A 26,059-nucleotide genomic window follows, 5' to 3' on the forward strand; every position below is an offset into this window, starting at 1 on the left:
ACTCCCACAAAAAAGTACTTACCTGCAAACCGTTGACTTCATTTCCTTCCATAGGATTACATTGATTGCTTTTCCTTGAAAACTCTTTATAAGTGTGGAGTTTGTGTGTATGAAATCTTGAAAAACTGCAAATGTACTAAAAGTGAATTACTTTCCTTGTTGCCTAGGGAATGTCTCTGTGTGATATCTAGGCATATCACACTGATCAGCAAAAGTAATCTAAAAAAGTAATCTAAAAGTAACTTACACAGTAATCTGTAAAGTAATTGAAAAGTAATTTCGAACTGTTGACTTATCTGTAATTCAACCAACTGCATTTGAACCTGCCTTCAACAGTAACTCATTGCATACGATTTTGCAAAGTATTATTTCACTTACCAGCACCAGGCTTGGCTTGTTTCTAAAACAAAAATAACTAAATAATTTGATGAAAAACAAATTGGTCTGAGTTCAGTCTTTGAGTGTGTGTGACATAATGTGCTGCCCGAGTGTGTACAACAAATGCCTAACACTACCCTCGGATAAAGTCTTACTGCTCGCCCACACTACCACAAATAGAGATTAAGGTGCTATCTTTCTTTACCTCTGCCTACCTTTGGAGATCCACTGGACTTTGCACACTTTACCTCATTTTGTTATAGTATATACAGCATCAGCTTCCTACAGCAATAGTTCAGCAAATCTAATTATGAAGTCAGCTGGTGCAGGTTTATTGTAAGATGTTGAATCCAAACTAAGCTCACAAAGTCTTTCATGAACACAGTTTGTTCCCGCCAATGCCCAAGTTGCAAATATTGCTCCTTCTGGATGGCCCTTCTGGATCTTCCACTTTGGTCAGAAGAAGCAACTTATGAAACTACAGTTTGCACTCTATACCCACTATCATGCCAGCTGCAGCCTTAGGAGCCAAGATTCTCTCCTCTACTAGCAATTCCTGCCACCCTGCTGATCTAGCCATGCCTGTACAGAAATGGCATGTTTTTTTGTTTACCATCAATTTTATTTTTAAGAAAGAATGAAAGGGCCAGGCCCAAGTATGTGTTTTGTTCCAAGGTTCACTGAGCCATGCACTTACAGATAACCCACTATTAAACTGTGTACATGTATGATGCACCTGAGTTTAGGGTTTGATTAACAGTGTGCATCTCTGTACAATAATAAAGTATGTAGCTAGAAAGAGTGAAAAGAAGCAGCGGCCAGAATTCAGTAGATTTTTATTTATGTTAACTTGTTTGAGACCATACCCCCTGCAGTGGTCTGCAAATGATATCCCACCTTGGTATTCCTAAAGTGCACAACTTAAACTATATTCCTTTCACAGTGCCAGATCAATCATTTTTTGCGCACATCAATTTTATGGGCTGATGGAACAGAACAATCCTTTTAAAAGGTAGAATACACTTGTGTTTTATTTGTTTCAGTTTTCAAACATCTTCATATTCAGAAGCTTTCAGTGAAGAGATTTTGAGCATTTTTGTCCATCCCCACTTTGAGTAACAGTCATTATTATGCACAAATATTTTAGTACGTTTTTACATGAAATTATTTTCCAACAACAATTATGATGCTAAAGGGATTGCTGGAAACAGTATTAAGAAAGCAGTTATTTCTGGTCCCTCATCCACCCACACTAAAAAAAATTACAATTATATTTGGTTGTTTTTCATGGATACCATACAGCCAAAATGTTATCACACCATTTAATACATTGTTTACTTTATGTATTACAAAAATAATAACGGTTTGTTAAATAAAACATCTATTTTATCAGTACGTTTGCAGTACAATCACTATATATAAATATCATATAGCCAACTGTAATTCTTTGGTACAGGGTAGTACCACAGAACTTAACAACATCCCACATTAGAACTCTACTCCATAACTGCATGTATAAATTTGTACACATATGCTAGTATTTAAACCCCTTTCGTAACAACTTATATTGAGAAATTTAAGTAGTGACTTTTCATACTGTGAAAAACATACTGGTACAATAATCAAGACAGAACTGACAATTTCAAATTAAAGTTTTCTAAATCTACACCAATGTAATATACTATAAAGAACTAATAAGTATAAATAGTACCCAATTTTCATTAATTTACAACAAAATGTACTCTTTGGAAGTTAATTTCTAACCATTATTTTATTGCTGAAGTAGTAAAAACAAAGTTTTCAGTGTAACAAAACCGGGAAATTCAGGAAAATCGAACAGCATAACAATGTCCTTGTGCTGTCACGCATCCAGGACCCACACTAAGTGGTATTTTTTAGAGGGTAACCAAAGACATAAGCAAATCATTATTTATAATTAAACCTGATGATATTCCTTTCTAAAATAAAAACATCTGAGTATTTCAGGCTCCTTATGCACTGAGAATTTACAGTTCCTTACAACTAGGCACTGTGAAAGCAGAGGTATAAAATACTTTGTGATGATTAAAAAAAAAGAGTGAAAAATCATTCACACCTGTATGGGGTGTTAATACACTGCAGTTAATTGTAATTATCTGAAGACCGTTTAAGGAGGATGTTAGTTATATTTGAGGAGGCCGGCAACTCAAGAACTCCACACTTGTTCAAATAGCGTAATACATGCTAAATCATAATCACTATCTTCATATTCTTCAATTTCTTCTCTTAAAAAATGTGTGGTGTGTAGAAGTATACAATTCACCACAGCACATTCCCCTGAGTCACAATTTCAATGCACACTATTTTTTTTAATTAGGGCATACATGAACTATACCACAGTTCATGACATTGCTAAACCTATATTCCTTTTGTTGAAAAAATGTGTTGCTCTTATGAATATATTCATAAAACAATATAACCATCTTGCAAGCTATACTTTGTTCCTGGATAGACTGAAGATAAAACATATCCAAGAAAAAGTGCTTAATCATAAGGGTTGAAGAATATACTTTTTAAAGTGAACACATTTTTGAAAAGTTTGCTTGACTTCCAAAATCAAAGTGCTATGTCAAAATTAAAAAAACTTTATGAAAATAATAAGACATTTTTAATTTACAAATGCTTATATTCTATAATAGAAATAGAGCTCAATTAATCAATAATCTGCATTTTCTCACCAGAATAGCTATGCATACAGCTAACTTCTCAAAGTATATTTGGCTGGAGCGGGGAGTAAATAATGATGTTGACAGCACCAACAGTATAAGATTAATAATCATAATGTGAATGTTGGAGCAGGGACGATTTGAGGAGAAAAAGGGGTTAAAAACTCAGACAGGGAAGAGGCATATTTATATTCTCAACAGTGCTTTTTTTTTTTAACTCTGACTTTAGCTACCCCCTAAAAAACAGTCATAGTGATCTTGCCGCCCTTTGCATGAGAGAACTAATCATAGTTCCACCATCTACATCTATATTACTAATAGCAGTAGCGATATAGGAGCCATTAGTTCAACCAGCTTTGAATGACTATCTTTAGTTGGATGTGAAAACCAATTGTACTGTCCAGGGCTTTAGGTACAAATGCTGTAAGAGAATCCCATATGAGTGGTTCATTCTATAATCAGGTGTGTATAAACATTATTTTGCTTATAGATTGTGGTTACAGTTCATACTCAGTAGAATAGTGCTGAAATTGTCTTAACATTTCAAAACAAAAACTAAAATCTTTCCACAATAACTGCCTAACAATCATAATTGTTCCGCGTACCTGAGGTTGATAACAGCAGCCTCCTTTTTGATATTGAAGTGGTAAAAATGGCAAGACATGCCATCCTTTTGCTTTACAGAAAGCAACATGTCCATGAATTTGGTGTTCTGATTGCTTAAAGTGTTAAACTATGAAAGATAACTGTACAATAGAAAGCAGGATTTCACATCTCGTTCTAAGAACTTTGTATCACTGCATTATATACAAATGGTAACATTACTTCATTTCTGTTAGAGGCACTTCTAATGCTACATTCAATTATCTACAACAAAGGATTTGAAGGTAACAGTGCACATCATACTTTGTTTCTTTCCTATGACCCACCAGGGAGCTCATAACCACCAATATAAAGATCTATCTCTATAGGTGTGAACTTGCTCTAAACAGACACTTTGATTAAGGAGCCCCACCTGAAGAAAATGGAACAGATACATTTCAAAGTAAAAAATGATTCTCAGTTTGCCAACATAGTGCAAAATGTTCTCATCAAAAAAATGTAACACACAAAGAATCACTGTTTCGTACTGTGTGTCAGAGCATATCATGCTTCTTCACTTGGCAAGTAGGCAACACAATTCAGATACAACTTGTGCTGTGATATGGATGCACTTAGCATGTGGCTGTGCTTTTCCCAAAATTTGCATAATCGTTTTAAAAATGTATATACAGTGATATGTAAAGTGGGAAAGCAGAACAAAGAATTAGACTATGCACTATTTATCACACAAAAGAAGTAAAATACTTGCATCTACAGAGCAACAGGGAACATTTGCATGGTCCTACAAACAAGTATTTCAGTTATTAGAAAATCTCCGACAACATCTTTACAAAAATAGGAGAAATACATGTAAAACAATTTAGCACTTTGAAAACTAAAGCTTGTAATGCTTCACAGAATAAAACCTTCTGCATTGAGACTCAAAACTACCCTTTGAAATACTTACCACTTACTTTGCATACTTCAACAAATGTCACCTGCCTGTGGTTACTATTGTGTTCAGTCCAATAGGCAAATAAAAATACCTGTATTAAAAACACACCGCAAACTAAGTAAAAAATAAATCTTTTTAGAGGGTGTTAGTAGCTAGTGTACTTGCCCAAACAGAAAGTTCTATTTTGTAGAATGTAGCAGAACTACAAAAAAAGTCACTAAAAGTAGCTGACATGTAAATGTCTATAGCAAACCAAAAAAAAGTTAGCCCCTTTTTAAATAATAAAAGATCTATTCATTTAGCTTTTACATACATGTGCAAAACTACGTTATTATTTTATAAAATATAGCTTTGAATGCAGCAGTTGGCATTGTAAATTTCAAGAGAACATCTTGGTCTACAGTTTTTTACATTTGTCTCCAACATAGGTGTCCCCTTTCTGTCAGCTCAATCCTCATTTGCAAGTGTTTCAGTGGAAAGCCATATTTTGGCACCACTCAAAAATTTGCTTAAGGGTGTCCCCAAAATACTTCGTCGGCATAGGTTTCCCACAGGGGAAAACGGGAATGAGGAGGAAAGAATGTCTGTGTTTCCACAAGTGCCATTTAATCCGTCAGCTCTAAAGTACATCCTGCTTTGTTCCATTTCAAGAGCTCTGGCAGGTATTGGGCTACTTCTGTACTGTCTAATATTTTTGTACAGTTTTTCAATCTCATCAGCCAGTAAAGATATTTTCTGAAAGGCAGTGATGAAGCCACCATTATTAATTTGAGCCTCTGGAACCCAACGGAGGTAGCATAATTTCCATAGTTTTATGTTTATTCCAAAAAGCTGTGGTAGTAGAACACCATGGAGATTCACTGGCTTTGAAAACCACTCTCTGAAATACTGGTCCATTTCGCTGACCTGTGTGCCATTTTGCAGAAGGAATTCTGGTTTGAGCTTTAGTATCAGTGAATTTCGTCTTGGAAGAAATTCTTGTTCGCTGATCAGCCCATTTTTAAATGAAGGAGGCATTCCTCTTAATGTTGAGCTATAGTTTTTCTGTAGAAAAAGACAAAATAAGCAATAGAGAGATTAGCTTTTTCACCTTTAATGGCTAGAAGAAAGAAATGATTGACCCCTAAAAATGAGTAATTTGAGGAAAAGTGGCATAATGAATTGGAGTATGATGATTTAGATAAATGAACAAATAAATGTAATTGTATATTCAACGAAACCAGTAGCAACATATCAAAAAACCAGGCCATTTTTTTGTGCGTAATCTCAGAAATAGTATAAAACATTGGGGAATGGGAATGAAAATAAAGAAAACAACCTCGTCTGTATCAATGAACAATAAAACAAGCCCATCAGATAAGGAGGACGATTTCCAATTTAGAGATCACATGGGACTCCTGAACCGGTGTAACATAGAATGTACTCTGGTGTAAGGTAGGCATCTATCTACAAGACCGAGGGAGGGGGTACCTGCTATATAGAAGCCAACAACTCCTCAATCTCATTACTGGGCAACTATGAATAAAAAGAAGTGTAATACACATTAATCCATGGGTGCGTTGTTAACATGGCTCATACTATGTATTTTTTAGTAGTTAAGAACAATAAGTTCAATTGTATGGGTTTTCAACTGTACAACCGTACTAGTGGCTCTTTTACACACTTCATAACAATATTTGTTTTGTTTGTTTATTGTCATTGGGACAAGTGCAATGCCTACATAATTTAAAACCGTATTCAGATAAAAGAAAAAAAGATTTTCCTTTAATAGTTACAGATGTTACCAGATAACAGATTAAAACCAACAGGCATGTGGGTCACTCTGGTCAATGTTCCTGGTCTTACGCAAGTACTAGTGATACTTGCCTTTCTTAAAGACCAATACACCCTTGTAGATAGTAAATTAAAGTCTTAAAAAAAGGGATACAATCTCACTCTTACTTCATTTAGCAGATAATGTGCATACAACAGAATCAAGGACAAGCAGTCTTTCAGTAGTCAATATTGCTGCGTAAGGCCTTTCAGTCAGGTTGATGAATTGCTATAACTGCTTTGTCCTTTTTTAAGCTTCAGAATCTTCCTAAAAAATTATGGCTGACGCTTGGGTCTGATCACACAAGTACTCTTCAAGGTAAAAAAATATATATATTTTTCCAAATTCAGAAATTAATATAGATGCTACATCTAGTATTGCACAACTATGATCAACTTGTAATGGTTACCAGTTAACTTCAGGCTCGAGTCCATCAACTGCATATGCCAACCCATAAACTAGGAGTGGATCAGAGTTAAAGGATCACATCCTTCTGTGGCTCCCAAGTGGAAACTAGTCCCATTTAATGTACTGAATCATCAGAAGTTTAACTGAACAAGCTATACATCCCAACAGCTAAGAATGAAAATTTACCTATGTATCAGAAATGAAATTGAAGTAATATGGTTTAAGTGAAGCTGTATTGGAAACCGAAACTGCTAACAGAAATGATGGAAAGACTAACTAGCAAGAGGGAGTAAAAAGGTTTTTCTCACGTCATCCACTTTTCTAAGGATAGAAACAGAGTTGAAGTACAACAAAGCTGAGAAACTGTTGGTGCAAAATTAAGATCATTTCTGGTGGGTGTCTTATGTGGCAACGATTAGTGAAAACGAAGGGAAATGGTATAACTCACAAAACAACAAAATGCACCAGTTCCATTTGTTCTCTTTGTTTATAACCTGCAACTGAGGACTCAAATGAAGGCAAGAGCCATCATCATATTAACAAGGCTCAATTACCCTGTCTCTCAGTTGAACAGACTGTCCAGTTGGATCAGCCTTATTTATATAGAAAAAAAAAAAGAAAAAAAAAAAAAAGGAGTATTTATGACCGTAACAAACCTTTAATCATCAATAGCTTCAGGCCCAGATAGCTTCAAGAAGACATTCTCTAAGTAGTTCTATTCTTCCATGGAAAAACCATGAACCATGCAGATCTTAAAGGACCATCTCTTTGTTAAATGTAGATGTGAAGATCTTTCCCAATTTCTTAGAGTCTCGTCGACACTGAATTATGAGGTTCCTTAATGACCCTTTATTACTGCTACCTTGAGGGAATCATACCCACATTCAGACTACAATACTCAGTCCCACTGAACTTTAAAGTTTCTCAATTGTGGTCCGTCAAAAATAATGAGACTACCTGATCAAGTAGCAGACCTTTGTTATAGGACTAGAATCCTGTTTACCATTAGGTTCCCATTACAGCTTGCAGTTCACTGGTAAGTGATCTGGACTCCTCATTCCACCACCCTCGAACGTCTATTAATAAATTTAAATTTCAGTCTTGCATAAGACAGTCGGTAAGCTGAGATCAACCCCAGGCATCAATTAAGCCCATGTCTGCTCATGCTTCCCTTCACTCGATAAAGCTGTGATGCTCTGTAGCAACTGCTAGATTTATCGTACTATTATTTAGCACTAAATTCCGGTCCCACTCTACAATTTCCGGGCTAGTAGCAAATGACAGGATACTTGTAAAAGCACATCTAAAGAATTCTGGTTATGGGCATGAACAGATGCCACCGATATGCCCTTGCCATGAAATACCCAATTCATTACAATCTTCCTGCCTTCTTTGTTCACCTGTAAATTCCAAAGTGGAAAACTACAGTATGTAGTCAAAAGTATGCTCATGACATATAACACAATCTTTAATATTTTGGTGTTTTTCATTTTTAGAACAAGTCATTATTATCCTCATATACAAGACAAGTTTACTAGCCATTAAATCGTTAAATAAATACACCCAGTTTATTTCACATAACCATACCAATTCTTTCATAATATACATATGAGTGTGATCTTTATTTAAAAAATCAACATAGCTTTGCTAATTATATTGAGCCACCTACATTAACTTGTTGATTCATTTTGGTATGTTAGTCTTTACAATGATTCCAAATAGACAAAAGACATTTCACCAACATATTCAACATCACCACCCTGGTCTTAATCACTAAAGTAATCCTCAAGGATGAATGGGATGTTCCACTGCACTGCAATTTTGTGCAGCATACATCAGACAACAACTATTTTGCCTATTTCAAGTGACCAGAAGAGGGCTCCACCAGATGCATGCAGGCAATGGAAATGTGCTTTAAAGAGCACAAATGCCCGCTCCACAGAGCTCTATTTTCTCATGACACCCTTTTGTGATGGACCTGTGGCAAAAAATGTATTTGGAAAGACCTAGAACATATCCGCCATTAATGCTTCAGTAAGGTGAAGTAGTTCATCTTTTCATAGACCCATTGATGCAAAACCCTCCCTCTAGGTAGCTACTGTCCTAGATCAATCTACTGTACACCCGCACAAGGCAAGAACTGGGTGCGGAGTCCTGCATATCCCCATCAGGCGCAACCATGGGACAATGTCAGAGTTGCTCAGTTCCACAATGTTATTAAGTAAAGAAGTGACTGGTCTACTGTGTTGGATGAGACGAGGATCCCCACAACCACTACCCGAAGGCGTCTGAATCAATAAAACTTAAATTCCCTTCGAAGGTGTATCTTCAGCACATTACTAGAGACCTGTGGTATGCTACCTGGAAGAGCATTACTGAAGGCAAGTAACTAGTCCTTCTGATGGATACTTGTACCTAGAAACCTCATCTTAAAATAGATATCAAAGCAGTCACCCCCCTCCTCCCCCCCCCCCAGGGGTTGAGAGAATGGGGAGTGGATTCAAACAAAAAAGTCTTCCATAGCCGAGCGGGTGAGTGTCCTTCCCGATTGACCTTTTATACGTCACGCCACATGAACGTATGCACTACTGCCCACATTGCAACCCTGCAATTATCAAGCACAGGCACTCCTTACACCAAAGCAGTGGGAGCGGCCTTGGTAGAATGGGCTCTTAGACCTTCCATGGGGTTCCTTCTTGCCAGAATGTAGCAGATCTTGATGTAGAGAACTAGTCACCTCAACATTGTCTGCTTATGCACAGGCTTTGCTTTGTTTACTCCAGAAAATTCCACAAAAAACAGATTGTCCACTCAATGGCCCTTGGTATGATCAATGTAGAAACTTAAAGCACTGCACCAGGTCACAAATGTTTCCAGCCCTCAGCATATATACATTTCGTGGAAGGCATCTGGCAAAAAGGATTGAAATCCACCACTTCATACGGCAAATCAAATGCAATTAATTGCTTTTGCTCAATCTCTATGCATGGAGGTGTAAGTTGCAAACGTTCGGATGAAGGACCCCACCCTGTTAAAATAGGAGGTCCTCCAGACGTGTTTGATGATCAAGAAGACAGATGCTCATACTAAGAAGGTCCAGGTAATACACTCTTCTGGCCCATTCTGTGACAATTTGGATTCCTGCGCTTGATCGCTCTCATTCAGAACTCGGGCAGGAGAGGTAGCAGCACATAGGAATCTCTTGTCCTATTCCAGCCAGAACGTGTCCTCAAAAGAGTGCTCTTGCAAAAACTCCAGTGCACAAAACTGGGCTTTCATCTGGACAACCAACTGTCCATGCGGGCCCAGGTCAACCACATTACTAGTACAGGTTTTGGAATAATGCGCACGTTGCGGAAAGTTTTTAAATGGCTCCCCCTGGAAGCCTGAAAACCCCTTATTCAGGGTCTCTAATCGAATGGACTATGGCAACGCACTTTTGCAGTCCAGAAACGAAACCTTTCTAAACAAACTGCAGATTTTACAAAACACTGCGGCTAAATTGACCCTGAACATGCCCTACCGAACATCGTCTGCCCCATGTCTCAGAGCTCTACACTGGCTCCCAGTGAGAAAGCGCATTCTCTTTAAGGTCCTATGCCTTACGCATAAGTACCTCTATGGGAAAAGCCCAAAATACTGGTCCAAAAAACTCTGCTGGTACAAGCCTCAGAGGGCACTCAGGTCCAGTACCAAGTTTTTGCTCACTCCTTTCAGAATACACACCACCAGACAAGGTGGTAGATGCTTTTCGTACCTAGCTCCGGCCTCCTGGAATAGACTGCCTGTCAACCTACGATCCACCTCTATTCATAGCTGTTTTCGAAAAAAACTGAAGACATGGCTGTTTGACTAGTATCTTCCTCAGTTCCTTCCACTTCAGAGCCGCTGCAAGCGCCATGAGACTCTTCGGAGTGATATGTTTTGCGCTATAGAAAAAACCTATGACTTGACAATGTGTGTTCAATGATGTAGCAAGGGCTCTCTCAGATAGTCGAATATGACCTGCACCAGCTCAGGATGCAGACGCTGCTAGTGGTCTGCTAGATGAAGGCTAATCATTTTGTCCAATTGGGCGTTCAGGGATCCTGCCAGTTATTTTGCAACAAGAAAGATGTTTGGCTGCTCCAATAGCTTCCAAATCCACAAAGCCTAGTGGCACAGGTACCAGGACCCCACTCTGCCCTGACTGTTGCAGTACCATATGACGGTAATGTGGTCTTTGAGAATGTGCACCAGCTTCTTCCGATGAATGGCATGAAAGCCTTGAGGGCTGATAGATGCAGCATGTTGAAATCGAGCAGGCCCCCTTCGCTGGAGACCAGAGGACTCCGACCTCTAAATCTTGCAGATCTCCTCTTCAACCAAGAAGCGATGCATTCAGTACCACTGCCTGCTCTGTGTAGTGAAGAGAGCGTGTGCTCCCGGAAGACAAATTAGGACTGGTCACCCACTACTGCAGATCTTGGGCCGCCGCCTCTGAGACCTGCATAGTCTCAAAAAAGCAGCCTTGCAGCTGATCCCACTGAGATTTCAAGTTCCACTGCAGGGCACTCCTGCAACATCTGACAAAGTGGATGCACGAGGCCAAGAAATCTGAGCCACCCTCATCAGAATACAGGATCGACCATGAAATAACAGGACCATAGTCCCAATGTCGGTGCAGTGGAGGAAATGCCTTGAAGATTGCCCCCAATGAATGGAAGCCTCTATAATGGAATTAGCTGGAAATTTGGCTTGTTTATAGTAAACCCAATGAGGTTAGTGCAAACGTCAGCCAGAGGTAATCCATCACTGACTGCAGCAAACTCACCTTCAGCAGGCAGTCATGAGGTATGGGAATACTGGAACATTCAGCCTCAGAAGATGAGCAGTGAACACACTATCACTTTCATAAACACCAGAGGTGCAGAGGCAATGCAGAAGGGAAGCCCGGATATTCACAAATTGTTAGGGTTCACCTTGAATTGTAGGTAATGCTTGTGTGGCTGCAGAACATGTATATGAAAAAAATGCATTCTACAAGTCCAAGTGCACGATCCAGTCTAGCTCAGATCCCATCTAATGCGAACAGAGTAATGTGAGCATTTTGAATTTGTCATTCCACAGGGAAGCATTTAGAGGAGGAAGATACAGTGAGTGCCCCGGTCCTTTTTCAGAAGAAGGAAGTTCTGCAAATAACATTCTTCGCCTCTTTCAGTCGGTGCCCATTTAATTGCACCTGTGGAGGGTAAGAGATGCACCTCCAGCAGGAGGATGGACAGATCCTCCTGCAATATTTGTGATGGTATGTGAGGAATGATGGGTGAGGAGCAGAGGAAGGGTAGTGCCTAGGCCTTTGTGACCAATCTGCAAGCCTATAGGTTGGACGTGATGGCTCTCCAACCTGGGAGGAAGCACCCAATCTTGACCCCCCCTCCCCCCACGTGAGGCACTGAGGGCAAACTAAAGCGCTTGTTGGTAATTGTAGCAGGGAAACAGGAGTAAGATGACTGGAGTCCCTTCTGGCCTGTGCAATGTCTGCTAGTGTTGCCTTTGTGGCTCTGAAAGGGCTACTTTGTCGGTTTTTATCACTGGTCAGAAACCCAGTCACTGCCAATAGGCTAGCCCTTTGGAGCAGCACCTAGATTTGCGGAACTGATGAGGAAATTGCTTTGCAGGAATCAATAGCACCAAGGAACATGCTGTGGCCTTACTATCCATTAAGTTTTTCAGTCTGCCTTTTCCTAAGAGGTGAGACCGATCCAAGGGCATGTCTATCATATTGCCAGAAAATCCAGTTGACCTCATCCAGGCATGTCTTCAGGGCATGACACTGGTACAAGTCCCACATAGCTCTTTTATGCTTGCACTTGGGCTTTGACTTACCCAAAGACTTCGAATGGGAAGTGGAGCTTTGTGGGAAGGGCCGTATGACTCAGACTGGAGCTCCAACTAGGAGCAGGACCCGTGCATAGATCACAACAACTTCTGAAGTTCAGAGGTGTATAACTCATGGTCTTGAATCACCTTTGGATGCATTTGTCACACTATTGTGAATCGTAGGCAGAGCCTGAACATCAAAGGCATACCTAGCTTTAGTCCACGATTGATAATTGCTTCCTGCAGTTAAGGCACGGCTTGAATTCTGCAGTTGTTGGGGGGAGACACTGATTCCAAATGCATAGTAGAAGAGTTGTTTGGAGTTGTTGGAAAAACTGGCAAAGGTGGGAGCGGAGCTCCAGATCAGTGAAGGAAGGCGTAAAAAAAAGTAATTGATGTCAGCGCATGAGTGAGGCTTATAAACTGCTTTGCGCCATTGCTTCAGTGGTGTTAAGTAGTCAGCATGGAGCCAAATGACACCGCCTCTCGCACATGGGATCCTTAATGGAAAATTCTCCAGTCTGGTGCCTGGGGAAAATTGTGAGGCGAGGGATCTTCGGTTAGAATTGTTCATCAGAAATGTATACTATGACAGGGCAGCAGCTTACCCCATGCTGGGATCTGATACATTGTTTTTGTATCAGCATAAAAAGCTCCTACTGAGTGGGTAGTGCATGTCACAACTGTTATAGCTAACCTATGAATCGCCAAATTCTGGCTCATATCAGATATTTGTGGTACACCTGTATGGATTACTAAAAGATGGACGTGGTGATGGTGGAGAAAGGTGATAGGAGATGTAAGATGGATGGAACTTTGTGGACTGTTAAAGAATGATTTGGAAGACAAGTGAATGGCAACCTCCTAAGTAGAGGGTTTCCCCCTTCTCATTCTGAAAACTGGTTTAGTTATACATCTTTTGTATATATTTCAAGTAATGGCCTTATTCTATTTATGTACTTCTGCTGCTCTTCCCAGGTTAAAAAAGAAACCTTTTCTACTTTCAGAGTTACAGCCTTCTTCCATGTTTCATCTATTGTGCCCACAGAACCTGGAAGTTCTTTAGAATTATCAACAAACTTACACTGGATTCTCAATAATTCTTTGACACGTAACCTGGATACCGAATAATTCTTTGTCACCTACGGCACTCTTTTCTATCAAAACCCACTGGACCAAGGCGTTCTTTCCAAACAGAGACAAAGAAGTATGATTAAAAGCACAGGGCTTTAGTTCACCATCTGAATAAGATACATTCAGCTTGTTGTGGAAAGCTGTCCTTACAGGCCCGCCACTACAATGAAAGAACAGGAGTTACTTCCCTGACAACCTAAAAACAACTTTAGGTGTACGCATCATCATTACTGAAAAATATATCACAATCAAGAGGACAGCTTTAACCAGCAAAATTCTACTGATGTGTCATTGTGAACTCTTAGTAAACAGTTCAATTTTTCTGTGCACTCAGGTTTCACTACTATAAAAAATTTCTTCAGAATTAGTTGTGTGCTACTCCATCTTAGCACTGTGTCTAGCAGTGCTCATACATAAAATGAGGCTACGTGGGTCGGACGAATCAGTCCTAAAGATGCGTGCACTTTTTCTTGAAACAAAGTTTCTTCACTTAATTTTTTTAATTTCTATAAAAAAACATTCTCAGATTTCGTCCTTGCTTATTCCATGAATGTATTCATTCATAATTTCATTGTGAACTCTCCCAGTATTCCATGGACTGCTTTACTTCTTTCAGGATATCGGCAGGGTCTTTTTTCAATATTGTTTGGGTCAGTTTCAACTAATTATAATTTCCAAATATTGAAAAGGTCCATCCGAAACCTATTGGCAGATCTACAAAATCAACTAAACTACAACCAGCAAGTGTTTCTAATCAACCAGTCACCCTCTAACTAGTGCCAATACAGATTCTTCAATTTGTTCCACAATTTACAGTTATGGAAGGTTTCAATCAACCTAAATCTGTATAGCCAACTGATCCCATCTTCCTGTACTGGTAAGTCCAGAGCAACTCCACCGCCTCTGGGAGCCTTAGACAACATCCTCCATCAAGTCGCAGCTCTGCTCCCTATTCAGAAGTATGTGGTGTCCGTACAGATCTTTAAAATACCTAATAATAAATGAATAAAAGAACACCCTCATTAACAATAGTAATTGGTGGTTTCCATTTACTCTGATTATGCAGTTGTGCCAGTACTCTCCCTTTCTTTTTACTCTTGCTATACTGTTGGGCAAATTCGATTATGATCCTTACTTGTCACGTCTTTCTGGTTTTACCTTTAAGTCAGCCAACAAAGTGCTTCACACTGTTTCCTTATCAAGAGTCTATAACTTGCAAAGTAAAACAACCTCACTACGCAGGGTCCTGCTCACTTCATGAATGAAGAATAATCAGTAGCCTGTACTTTGACCCTTAACGCTTCCCATTTCAATCCAGAAGATGATGCTGAATCCATATTTTCTGAAAAAATAGGTGTAAATATTCTCTAAACGCAACTCCATTACCCCACTCACCGGTATCAAAAAGTTGGAAATTGGGGCATGATCAAAGTGGATAGCCGAGAGGATGCAGATCTACTAAACTCCGAAGATTGATCCTTCAATATAAAAACAACCACAATAAGAAACTGACACCAGAAGTTTAAAAAAGAAGCAATCCTGCATCAAATAGGACTCCTGATTCACAAACAAGAGGCTAGATGCAAGTCAAAAACAACCTAACCTCAAAAGTGCCTGAAGAGTGGATTCATCTAACTCTCCAAGAGGCAGCTGCTATGAAGTGAGATAGAAACTGGTTGCATGAGAAATGTCAGATTTAAGGATCAGCAAATTGAGAGACACCACAATTCTGGACCAGGAGAGAAAGGCAGCTCATAGTAAGAATGTGGCCTGCAGATATAGCGCAAACAGGAAAATGGAAAATCCCTGATGATTAAAGGAAATGAAATGAGCAAGGTGTACGGGTGGGATGGGGGGCGTGGGCTATTAAATGAAGACTGAAGGAGCTACTGGTTGGCACCCACCTCACCGCCCAACTGTTCATAACCGGATGCAGCTCCACCATGATTTTAGTCCTCAGAATTATTCAGAGATGTTGGGTGCAAAGCAGACAGCACTCCACAACTGTCCCCATTATTGAAATAGAGGATAAAAAGGAGGCTACCGACATGAAAACAATATACAGATTTTCTGTCTAGCTCAGTTTGTGATTTACCATCATCAGCAATATACACAAAAAAGTGATAAAGTGCTAATTATTGAGAGGTACTACCACAGGCGCTTACAGAATGGGCAAAAATGACTACAACCAAAATCAAAAGACAGAAGGCAACATACATTAAAGACATGCTTGAAGTAACTAAAACAAGACAGCGGAGACCCCCGTTTGCTTCACTACATAGAAAGATCAGTCAGACACCCAAACAGCCCTTCCAGGTTCATCCATAAAGGGGAAATATTCAAAACCTAATTACGGACTTAACTTTGAAAAAAGGCCTTGTCCTAATCCCTGGTGGAATTCGATCATCCGATTCGAAAAATAGAAACAATAGATCATCTTGAAACAAATTTTACAGAATAAAGACTTGAGCAAGATTAACTCCATGTTAGAATCACTGCAGTTGAAATCTAATGCAACGCCTTACAGAACAAAACAGACAATGGAGAAACTAGGCCTAGAGAAATAATCTCTGTGTTTGCAGAATAAATAATGATATTTCAATGCCAGTGCTCGAGATGTATGTGGAAAAGATTTTACAAATCCCGGACGACACAGAAATTTGCTTGATAGGGTTCTACCTGTCCATCAAATTAAAAAAAGTTTGTTTCCTGATGTGTTGACAAGATTCCAATACTTTCGATAGGACAAAAGTTCAACACTGGCACGGCAAGCCAAACTCTACTGAATCTAAAAGGGTAGAAAATCCATATCTTTCAATATATATCTGCTGTGACACAAAATGAGAAAAGCTACATTCCATCTCAGCACAGAGGTGATCCCCTACAACCAGAGTTTTAAATTACTATTTTCAATCAACAACACTCTACCCACAGAGACTAACTAAGCAAAAGAGATGAACGGCAGTTTCAACAACAAAGCTGCAGAAGAAGCAACGCAAAGAGACTGGGCAAAAAGTTTAAAGATAAATATCCAGAGATATGTCCAAAATGGATTAATGCTAAATACAGATAGGTGACAGAGAATATTTGTTTACAGACCTCTTAATACTGACGTCAGCATGGATCCATGGTACTGTGGGGATGCATCAACACAGGCTAACAAAACTAAATATTTCTCCAATGTGGACAGCTGATATATACCCGCCTCTGCAGTAAAAAAACACATAACTAATTACTTCACAGAAACCCCAAATGGTAAAACCACGTATGATATGGCATGGAGTGCTACAAAGCGGTTATAAGAGCTGAACTAATCTCTTACAAAGCCACTATTATTAGAAAAGCAAAGAAAGAATACAAAAACTTGAGAAACAGATAGCAGACTTTAAGAGGCAACATAAGCTACTTGGCTCCTGTAAAACACAAAGATCTGGGAAAAGCAAGGGGATAACTACAAATCTCCATAATCTAGGCATAGCCTGCAATATGCTTGGCCTTTCCTGTTTAAAGTTTAAACTTATATTAACTGATAAAACCCAACCGGAAGGCAAATAGCCCTCACCAGTGTAAACATATAAACACTGGAAAAAAAACCTTACCAACCACAAACTAAATGCTATTCAAAGAAAGAGAAAGGTGAGTGAAAGAGTATTTTTTATTTTTTCCTGAAGGGGCCAATTCAATGTAACTTTGTTATACAAGGCAGCAGCAAGAAAGACTGGGCTAATATTATTCTGCTGGAGTTATGTTGTTTAGGGATGTCACTAAATTGTTTCATCTTACTTTGGCTTTTTTCAGTTTTGTGGTCTTTGGTCTAAAGATGCAGGGTTTAGAAGCATGTTTTAGGTCTTATCTAATTATTTTGTAAACTGTAGAAAATCAGGAAATATCAAAATCATATTTGACATTTTAGCTACATTTGATTCTTTCAGTGATAGGTAAAATGATTGTTTTGATGAGAATCTTTCCCAATATGTACCATTACATTTACCCACAGACAGAGAATGGGCAAAACCCTTTGATACATCAGCCCCCTTTTCTAGCGAGTCAGTGTTGATAGTAGGTGAATTGCCAAACAACCCAGGCTTTAAACATTCAATGCAAGGTGTAGTAACAGGTATATCTGAAAAGAGTGCTGTCACCAAGCATCTGGGATAATGGAGAAAACATGACACCAGATGTTTCGAAAACATAGAACGCAGTGCCACTTGGAATGCTGCTGCAAAACTCTTCCCAAGTTCAACAAATATTGCAGTGATACTGTTTGTATTTGCAGTAATTCAGCTACATATATGAAAAAGTTGTGTGATGACCTGTCAAAATTGATACCTGAGCTGAAGTACTTCCCTGTAAGAGATCTTTGCCACTTGCTAGATGGTATGCTGAAAGCATCTTTGCAATCTTCAGAGTTAATGAAGAATGCTATGGACTTTGTAGTCCATTCTGGTGCACTGTTTCGTTATGCGCGGGAACTAAAATACAAATGTTTCTCATTTTGTGTGGCATCAAAGAAAGAGTCATCCAAACTGTGTCATTCAGCCAGTGGTTCTCAGTCCTAGAGGCCGTGAATGCTATATTATCCATGTGGCAACTGTTTACAGACTTTTTGCTTAGTGATGATGCCAAAGGCAAGAAATGTGAGGATCTTTGGTCCCACATTGATAGTGCTGTGAAAAAAGTACACTCTACTGCATTCTTGAATTTTTACAGGAAAACATGACTGCTGTAGTGGAAGTAATAAAAAACACTAGAGCCTGAAAACACCCTTGTTTACCAAGTGTTCAGCGTAATTGTTGTAGATGTAAAACATCTCCTTGAGAGTAGGCTGGGCGACAACTTTTTGTGGCTTTGGCACTGCAACGTGTTCCATGTTAGAATGCTAGCCACTTGGTAAGCAAAGAAATGTAGAGGAGCAATTCAGGAAATTTTATTTTACAGTACATGAGAAATGTTTTGCAATGATGCATAGAAATGTCCCTTCACCAACCATGGCATTTCAAGTCAATGAAGCTTCACCGAGGTACTCTGCACAAGCTCTAGATCCCTTCCATAGAGGGGAATTTTCTCTGGACTTTTTAAAGTACTGTTTTATTTATGACAACTTCAATAACTGAGGGTATATGCGTCCAGTTCAACGCCAATGTTGCAGAAACTGTCCCAGAGAATCGCAATCTTCAGGTGCACCAGTATTGGCATGGAAAGCTATGTCAGTGGCCAAGAGTTAGTAAATTGTGTACTGGCAGTTTTGGCGTTGCCCGCCTCAAGTGCCAATGTTGAGAGGGCCTTTTCACAGATAAACATTTACATGGAAAGAAAAGAGCGAGTGCACATGACCAAAAAGTCACTAAAGTATTGTATGGTGTACTATAATGAGTTTGATTTTAATTTGCACAGCATATACCCTGTACACAGTCTATTCAAATGCAATATCAGTGCAGAAAGCAAGCAATAATAAAAGCAATTCCATAAACATCGTAAAAACACTGTTTTTAATGGCGAGAAAATGTGTAACCACTGATAGCCACTGCTTTTTAAGGGTATTGAAAACAATGGACCCCCCCCGTTTACTAAAATAGAAACTGAAAACACAAAAGCCTAAATATGCTGTATAGACTAGTGATAGTATTATGAGAGAAAAAATCTAAAAATGGGGACATGTGTAAAGTTATTTGAATTTGTGCAGAACATCTGGATACAGACAGGATACTGAAGAGTATCCAGGTGCTGAAGCAAGTATGTAGGTTGTCTGCTGGGGGTTAGTCGAACTGCCAGGTCTTCAGCCTCTTATAGAATTCAAGAAGCGAAGAGGAGACCCTGATCTGAAGAGGGAGGTCATTACATGTTTTGAGTGCAATGTAGGAGAAGGCTAAGCCACCTGTTCTGCTTTTGAGGATACAGTGGGTGTGTTCGTGGGAGGCTGGTGGGTTGGAGGAAGTGAAGGCAGCTGATGTATGTTGGTGCGTTCTATACATATGAATGAGGAGTTTAAATTGGCAGCATGTGTAAGCCAGCAGGTAGTGGAGTTCTTTGAAGCCTGGCGTGATGTGACGTGGGGGGGCCAGGATGAGTCTAGCTGTATTGTTCTGGATGGCCTGAAGTCGGTGGAGGAGGTAGCTGAAGATTTCGGCATAGAGTGTGTTGCCATAGTCTAGTCTGCTAGTGACTAACGCTTGAGTGACAGGATGCTCATGGGGATCCATATGAAGATTTTTCTGAGGATGCATAGCATGTGAAAGCGGAAGAAGCTGACTGCGTTCACCTCTGAGGCAAAGTTGAGTTTATTGTCCAAGATGATACCCAGGTATCTTGCATGGTTAGTGGGTATAGGTGTTGAACCAAGCTCTGACGGCCACCAGGTGGAGTCCCATGAACGGTTCTTGGTCACGAAAATCAGCGCTTTCGTCCTGTGCGAGCCGAGTTTCAGGCAGTTGGTTTCCATCCATTCTGCTAAGCGGATTATGCATTGGTTAAGTTGGATCTGGCCATGGAGAACTTTCCGGGCACAGAGGATGAGCTGGGTGTCATCGGCCTAGGAAATGACAGGAGATGCAGGGATATCTAATGACTTTGTGAGTGGTGTAATGTAAATGCTGAACAAGGTAAGACTGATATATAATCCGTGTGGCACTCCGCAGGTCACATCCTTGGACTCTGATGTGTAGGAAGGGAGCCTGACTGTGTTCTCCCTGTGAGGAAGGAACATGTCCATTCGAGGCCTTGACCTTGGATGCCTGCTGCATGTAAGTTTTTTGATGGGGCTGGAGTGTGACAGTGTCAAACGCAGCGGAGAGGTCCAGCAGTATGAGGGCACCTGTTTCACCTCAGTCCAGTAAGGTGCGGATCTTCTCTGTGGCGGTGATGAGTGCTGTCTCCGTGCTATGGTTGCTTCGAAAGCTGCATTGGGTCTGGTCAAGAAGACTAGTTTCATGTGGTTGTGAGTTGATGCAGGATTGCCTTCTCTAACTTTTGCTGGAACGGTAGTAGGGTGATGGGGGGAGAAAATGCTCATCTCGCTGGGGTCTGCCGAAGGTTTCTTGTGGAGGGCCATGACTGCAGCATTTTGTCAATCCTCGGGGAAATCTGCCGAAACAATGGAGGAGTTGATGATGTGAGTGAGGAATTTGCTGCTCAAAGGTCCTCCTAAGTTGGAGATATGATGTGGACAGGGGTCTGTGGGGCCCCAGAGTATAAGTTTTTCATGATTGACGTGGTGCCTTCCTTGGTGAGTGTCTTCTAGTAGGTATGGGGTGTTCCTGCGTGGTAGGTGGGCAGGTTGCTTATGATGTCCTTAGGGCTCGGTTGTTTTACAAAGTTATTGTAGATTTTTTCAATTTTTTTGTGGAAGAATTGGAGAGGCTGTTGCATATTTTCTGGGAAGGGTTGATGGAGTTGAATGGAGCTTCTGAGGTTATTTACTCCTGGATAATAGCAAATATCTTCTTGATAATAGAAAAGATCTCTTTGCCATTGTTAGTGTGAGCTTTGATACGATCAGTGAGGGATCTTTTCTTGGTGTCTTTCCAAAATTGGTGGTAGTGCCGGAATGCGACCTAATAGATTGGTTGGCTCTTCATTTCCTTTCAGCTGTTTGCTATATCTTTTGTAGTCCCAGAATTTTTCTGTGTACCAGGAGGTCTGTTTGTCGGTTCTGCTGTGTTTATGAGTTGTGATGGGTGAAGATGGTCTGCACAGTTAGACATCATCTGGTTGAAGTTGGTGAGGTCCTATACAAGGTTGTCAGTGGTGGGTTGTGGGTCTTATTCGAGTGTGCTGTGTAGGTCAGTTTGCATTATTCTGTTCCAGTTGCGGCTGGATAGTTTGGTGCAGATGGGAGCTTTGCCTTTTAGCGTGGAGATTTTGCAGTGGATGATGGATTGGTTGGTTCATGTGAGTGGCGAGGCAGAGTGGTAGCTGAAGCTGTTGCCTGATATAAAGATTGAGTCAGAGTGTTTCCTGAACTGTGTGTGGAGTCTGGGCCAAGCTTAGAAAGTCCTATGTTGTGCAGGCTCTTGAGGAGGTTGGTGGTACACTGGTCAGAGGGAACTTCCAGATGGTAATTGAAAGAGAAGTAGGACGTCCTTGGAGTTGATGGGGAGGGGACGAAGAAATCAGATATGAAATTGCTGTAGTTGCTTCATGGCCTGGGTAGTCTGTATGCTTGGGTGCCCTTCAGGGGGGGGGAACGGTCGTTGTTTTGTAGGCTGAAGTGCATCTGTTCAATGGCGGGAGTATCCAGGTCTGTGGAAGTTGTGCATGTGGGTGTCTTTGTATATGATGGCGGGTCCCCCTCCTTGTTTGTGAAGGCAGTCTTGGCACGCACTCTTATATCCTGCTGGTCAGCAAGAGCGATGTCAGGAGATGAGGCGGTATTCATCCAGATTTCCGTCAAGAAGAGGTGGTCTGGAGCGATGTTGCTGAGAAGATCTCAGAATTTGATCGTTTGCTTTTTGAGCATGAATGTTTGCTGAGGGTCTGGTGTGGTGTTTGGTGAGGTTGTGAGAGGATGGTGTGAGAGTCGGAGTATGGGGTGAGTGCGAGGGCGTGGCTCTGCAGGTGAAGCGACAGTGGAAGCAAGAGAAAGGCCCTAATGTGCCGGGAGGTTCAGTGCAGCAACAGCATGTGAATAGGCATCCTGTGTTGAGCATGTGAAGGGTCGCTGCCGAGTAGCAGTGGGTGATCCAACCAGAGGTCGTGGCGCTGCGCGTGGTTCAGGCGCGGACAGACACAAATAACAGCGTGCTTGCGGCGCGGCCTCTGTGTAGCCGCCATTCAATAGGTCCTGTTAGAGGTGGGGCTAGAAATGCCAGGAAGAAGACGCAGCACATCAGGTAAGGAGCAGGGAAGAGGAAGAAGGCGGGAGATTGAAAGAGGACACCGGTAGGTTGGGGCGAGGTGGTCTGAAAAGAGCACGAGAATGGAAATATTCAAGGTGAAAAGATTCAAGAGCGCAAGAGTGTGAAAGTTCAGAAGGAGGCACAAAGAGTTTGGAAAAGGTCACAACAGTTCAGAAAAAGATAAGAGAAAAATACAGAAAAGGAATAAGAGTCAGATGTTCAGCGAAGGCACAGAGACTGCAGAAGGAGCAAGGCCTGGTCCAGGTTGACCTAGATTGGTTGGACTCCCAGACATTGATGATCTAGATTAAATCTTTCAAGAATGACAAATAAAATGTTTATATCCCCTCAATGACTTTTACTAGACTCTAGCACCACACTATCCTTTCTCACTAGACTCCCAAATCACCATTAAAGAGGTTAAGAAAGTAATTAAGAATTTGAAATCTGGCAAAGCTCCAGGCCCAGACTACTTCACGGCCACATTTTACATAGCCTATCGCAAAACATTAGCTGATCGAATAGCTCAAATATTGAGTTCCTTTTTTAGCAACACGACCAATAACATGGTTCATGAAGGGATCCACCCCAACATAAAATGAGGTCATACTGACCTACCGCTTTGCTGAACTGGGATATTCAAGGTATATTCAAAAATCCTAATATGCAGGCGAGAAAACATAAGCCAACCTTTGAATTCCCAGGATCAATCAGAATTAATTAAGACAACATCAGTTGGACATAGATATACTACATTTACATGGGAAAGTTTGCTACGGATAGTGTTAGTGGTTGAAACCCTTGTAATTATGTAGCACTCAGGTTCCCAAAAAACTGCAGAATTCTATCTAAAGGTGGCTTCTTTTCTGGTTAGGGCAGGCGTTCGCAGCTGAGAACCAGGTGAGCAAGGTTACATTCAACATATAGCCATTATTGCTGATGGTAGTTCAGCCTTTCCATTCAGCGCCTTCATTAGTTGGTGCGGTAGTAGAAAGGAAAACATTAGAATAACTCGGAACATAAGTCACTGCATGAATGCAACATCCGCCTCAAATGCATCCTTGCAGCATCAGGGGCAAGACACAAAGGGCTGCTGTCTCCACCTTATTTGCGCCTCTCCTCCTCAGTGTCGACATGGTCAGCATAGAGAAATTGCATTACTTCAACATATTCCTGAAGGAAAACCTCCGGAGGCGTGAGCGGCGGTCTTCTTCTTGGAAGGCCGTGTGGCGTCTCCTCAGCTGGCCTTTGGGAATGCACTGTTCCTATAAGGAGCAGGGTCAGCACTGATCAGCATACTGAGGGCCTTTGTGTGCCGTGGCACAGCGGGCGAAAAAATTATGGAGTAGAATGCTAGAGCAATTGCCAGTGGCGAACCGATTTGCAAGCATTCCATTAGGGGCTCAAACCAAGTCCCCTGTATTCTCTTAATGAGCCTCTTATGTTTGTTCGGTGAAAAAACTTTCATTATTTTGTAAAATAGCTGATTTTTAATAAACTTTAAGTAAAAAAGCAATATTTTACCTTTGTCCGTTTAAATGACTTCACAGATCCATTTTGCACAGGTGTCACACTCTTTCCAACATACAGCGGGTTATTAAACAAGGCTCGATCTGCAGCAGTAAACTGTAAAGACCAGTCCCAAACACTAGGGAATTTCAAACCCTTTTCATCTCCAAGCTGGATATTTTTGCCAATGGCAAATTCCTGAAAGACAGGCATTGGAAATTGCAAATGTAATCACATATGTAAGGTGCAAATGAATATGCATATCTTTTAAATTCATACTGTCATGTTATTGCAGGTTAACGAAGGATGTATGGAGTAAAATGCATTGAAAAATATTCGAAAAATGTGTGCGCTGATAACTACCCTGTCAGGTCAAAATGCTTTTAGTTTGGCCTACTAAGGTATATGATGCTATAGTTTGCGCAGAAAAGGGCACCATTGTATTCAAAAGGCCAGTAGAACTTAACTGTGCACCTGCAGATTAAATCGGGAGGAGAAAAAGTAAAACCTAAGATAAGATGGACAGTAGCCTATGTTTACAATATTGGTTTCAAATGTTTTAAGCAATTTTAATCAACCCGGTAAACTGTCTCAGGACGGGCAGCAACATTACGTTTGCATTACCCACGCTTCAGACAGGAAACCGGTTGCCTAAAAGTCCTTCTCTATATTTAACCAGTCTTCACTTCTACACCTGTTTTTTTACTGATAAATACAACACTTGAAGTTCTGGGTCACTTGTTAGAGTATATTAGGCTCTTTAATGAGTCACTATTTGGGTATTCTATAGCAGATGTAACCAATGGGGCGTAGGCAGGCATCATGGCGGACTAGCTGGATTTCAGCAGAGTTTCCGTCAGCAACTTCAGGATCCTGTATAAAGTACTATCTATCCGGTGCCTTCCCTGCACCCACAGTGCTGTATTACTGCCGGTGCCCAGTTTGAGAGCAAGTTTGGAAAGGGTGTTGTGCTGCAGCAGCCTCGGTGTTCGGCCGTGGGGTGAGCGGTGCCCCCTGGAAAAACCAAGCTCCGGCAGAGCACAGCAGCTACCTGGTCCCGTCGCTGCAAACCAATGATCGGTTGTGGATGGAGAGGACTCCCCGCCTTCCTTGCTGACTCGTTGGGATTCTGCGCCTAGCACAGGCAGACTTTGGGCTTTCGGTATAGGAGTTTGTGGCTCAGAAACTATTCAGCTCCAAAGGTTTTGATTTAACTTGTTTCGGCTCTGAATGCTTTTCCTTCGTTTGTTTCGACGCCGAGGGCTTCGGCATCGAGGCTGTTTTCGGTGCCGATGAAGAAGGGTGTGGCACATCTTTAGGGCTTCGGTGCCGAAGGTGACTTGTCGGCACCGGGACGGGGTTGGCTCGAGCCAGAGCCGGAAGGCTTTTCTTTCGGTTTCATAGCCGGACCCGAGGGCGGGGTGTCTGAAATGTGTTGCCGGTGTTGACCTGAGCCCGAGGGCGAAGATGTTACCTGAGCCTTTAGTTTGGGGTTGGTTAGGAGAGGGGTCTCGGTACTCACGGACTGCTGAGCTGGTGTGACTGCCTCGTCTCCGATGTCGGAGTCGTCGGCTTCGGAGACGGAGATCTCTCCATCAACTTTTTGTCCTCTCTAGACACTGGGATCTGCTTCAAAGATGTCCGGAATCGAGCTGCTTCTGTTGGACATTTCGTGACGTCAAGCCTGTCGGTCACAGATGGTTTTCTTCAACCTGAAAGATGCACAGGCCTCGCAGTTCTTGTCCTCGTGCTCCGGGGAGAGGCAGAGATTACAAACCTGGTGTAAATCGGTGTGTGGGAACTTAGCATCACACCCGGGGCATTTTTTTAAAGGAGTTCTTTCCATTGACTTATGGCGTGATTGGTGCGGATAGGCCCA

General features: G+C 41.1%; 1 protein-coding gene across 1 annotated transcript in view; it reads right to left on the reverse strand.

Moving 5' to 3' along the window:
- Nucleotides 1–1,381: 1,381 nt before the first annotated feature.
- MTMR10 (myotubularin related protein 10) overlaps nucleotides 1,382–26,059 on the reverse strand; it is a 436,359-nt gene continuing 411,681 nt past the window's right edge. The window contains exons 15-16 of the mRNA XM_085644093.1: nucleotides 24,196–24,378; nucleotides 1,382–5,664 (exon numbers count right to left, since the gene is read on the reverse strand). Coding sequence (XP_085500219.1) covers nucleotides 5,068–5,664; nucleotides 24,196–24,378 — 780 coding nt within the window. The 3' untranslated portion in view covers nucleotides 1,382–5,067. The remainder of the gene's footprint in view (nucleotides 5,665–24,195; nucleotides 24,379–26,059) is intronic.

Source organism: Triturus cristatus, chromosome 3_1 (assembly GCF_964204655.1).
Source record: "Triturus cristatus chromosome 3_1, aTriCri1.1, whole genome shotgun sequence".
NCBI lineage: Eukaryota > Metazoa > Chordata > Amphibia > Caudata > Salamandridae > Triturus > Triturus cristatus.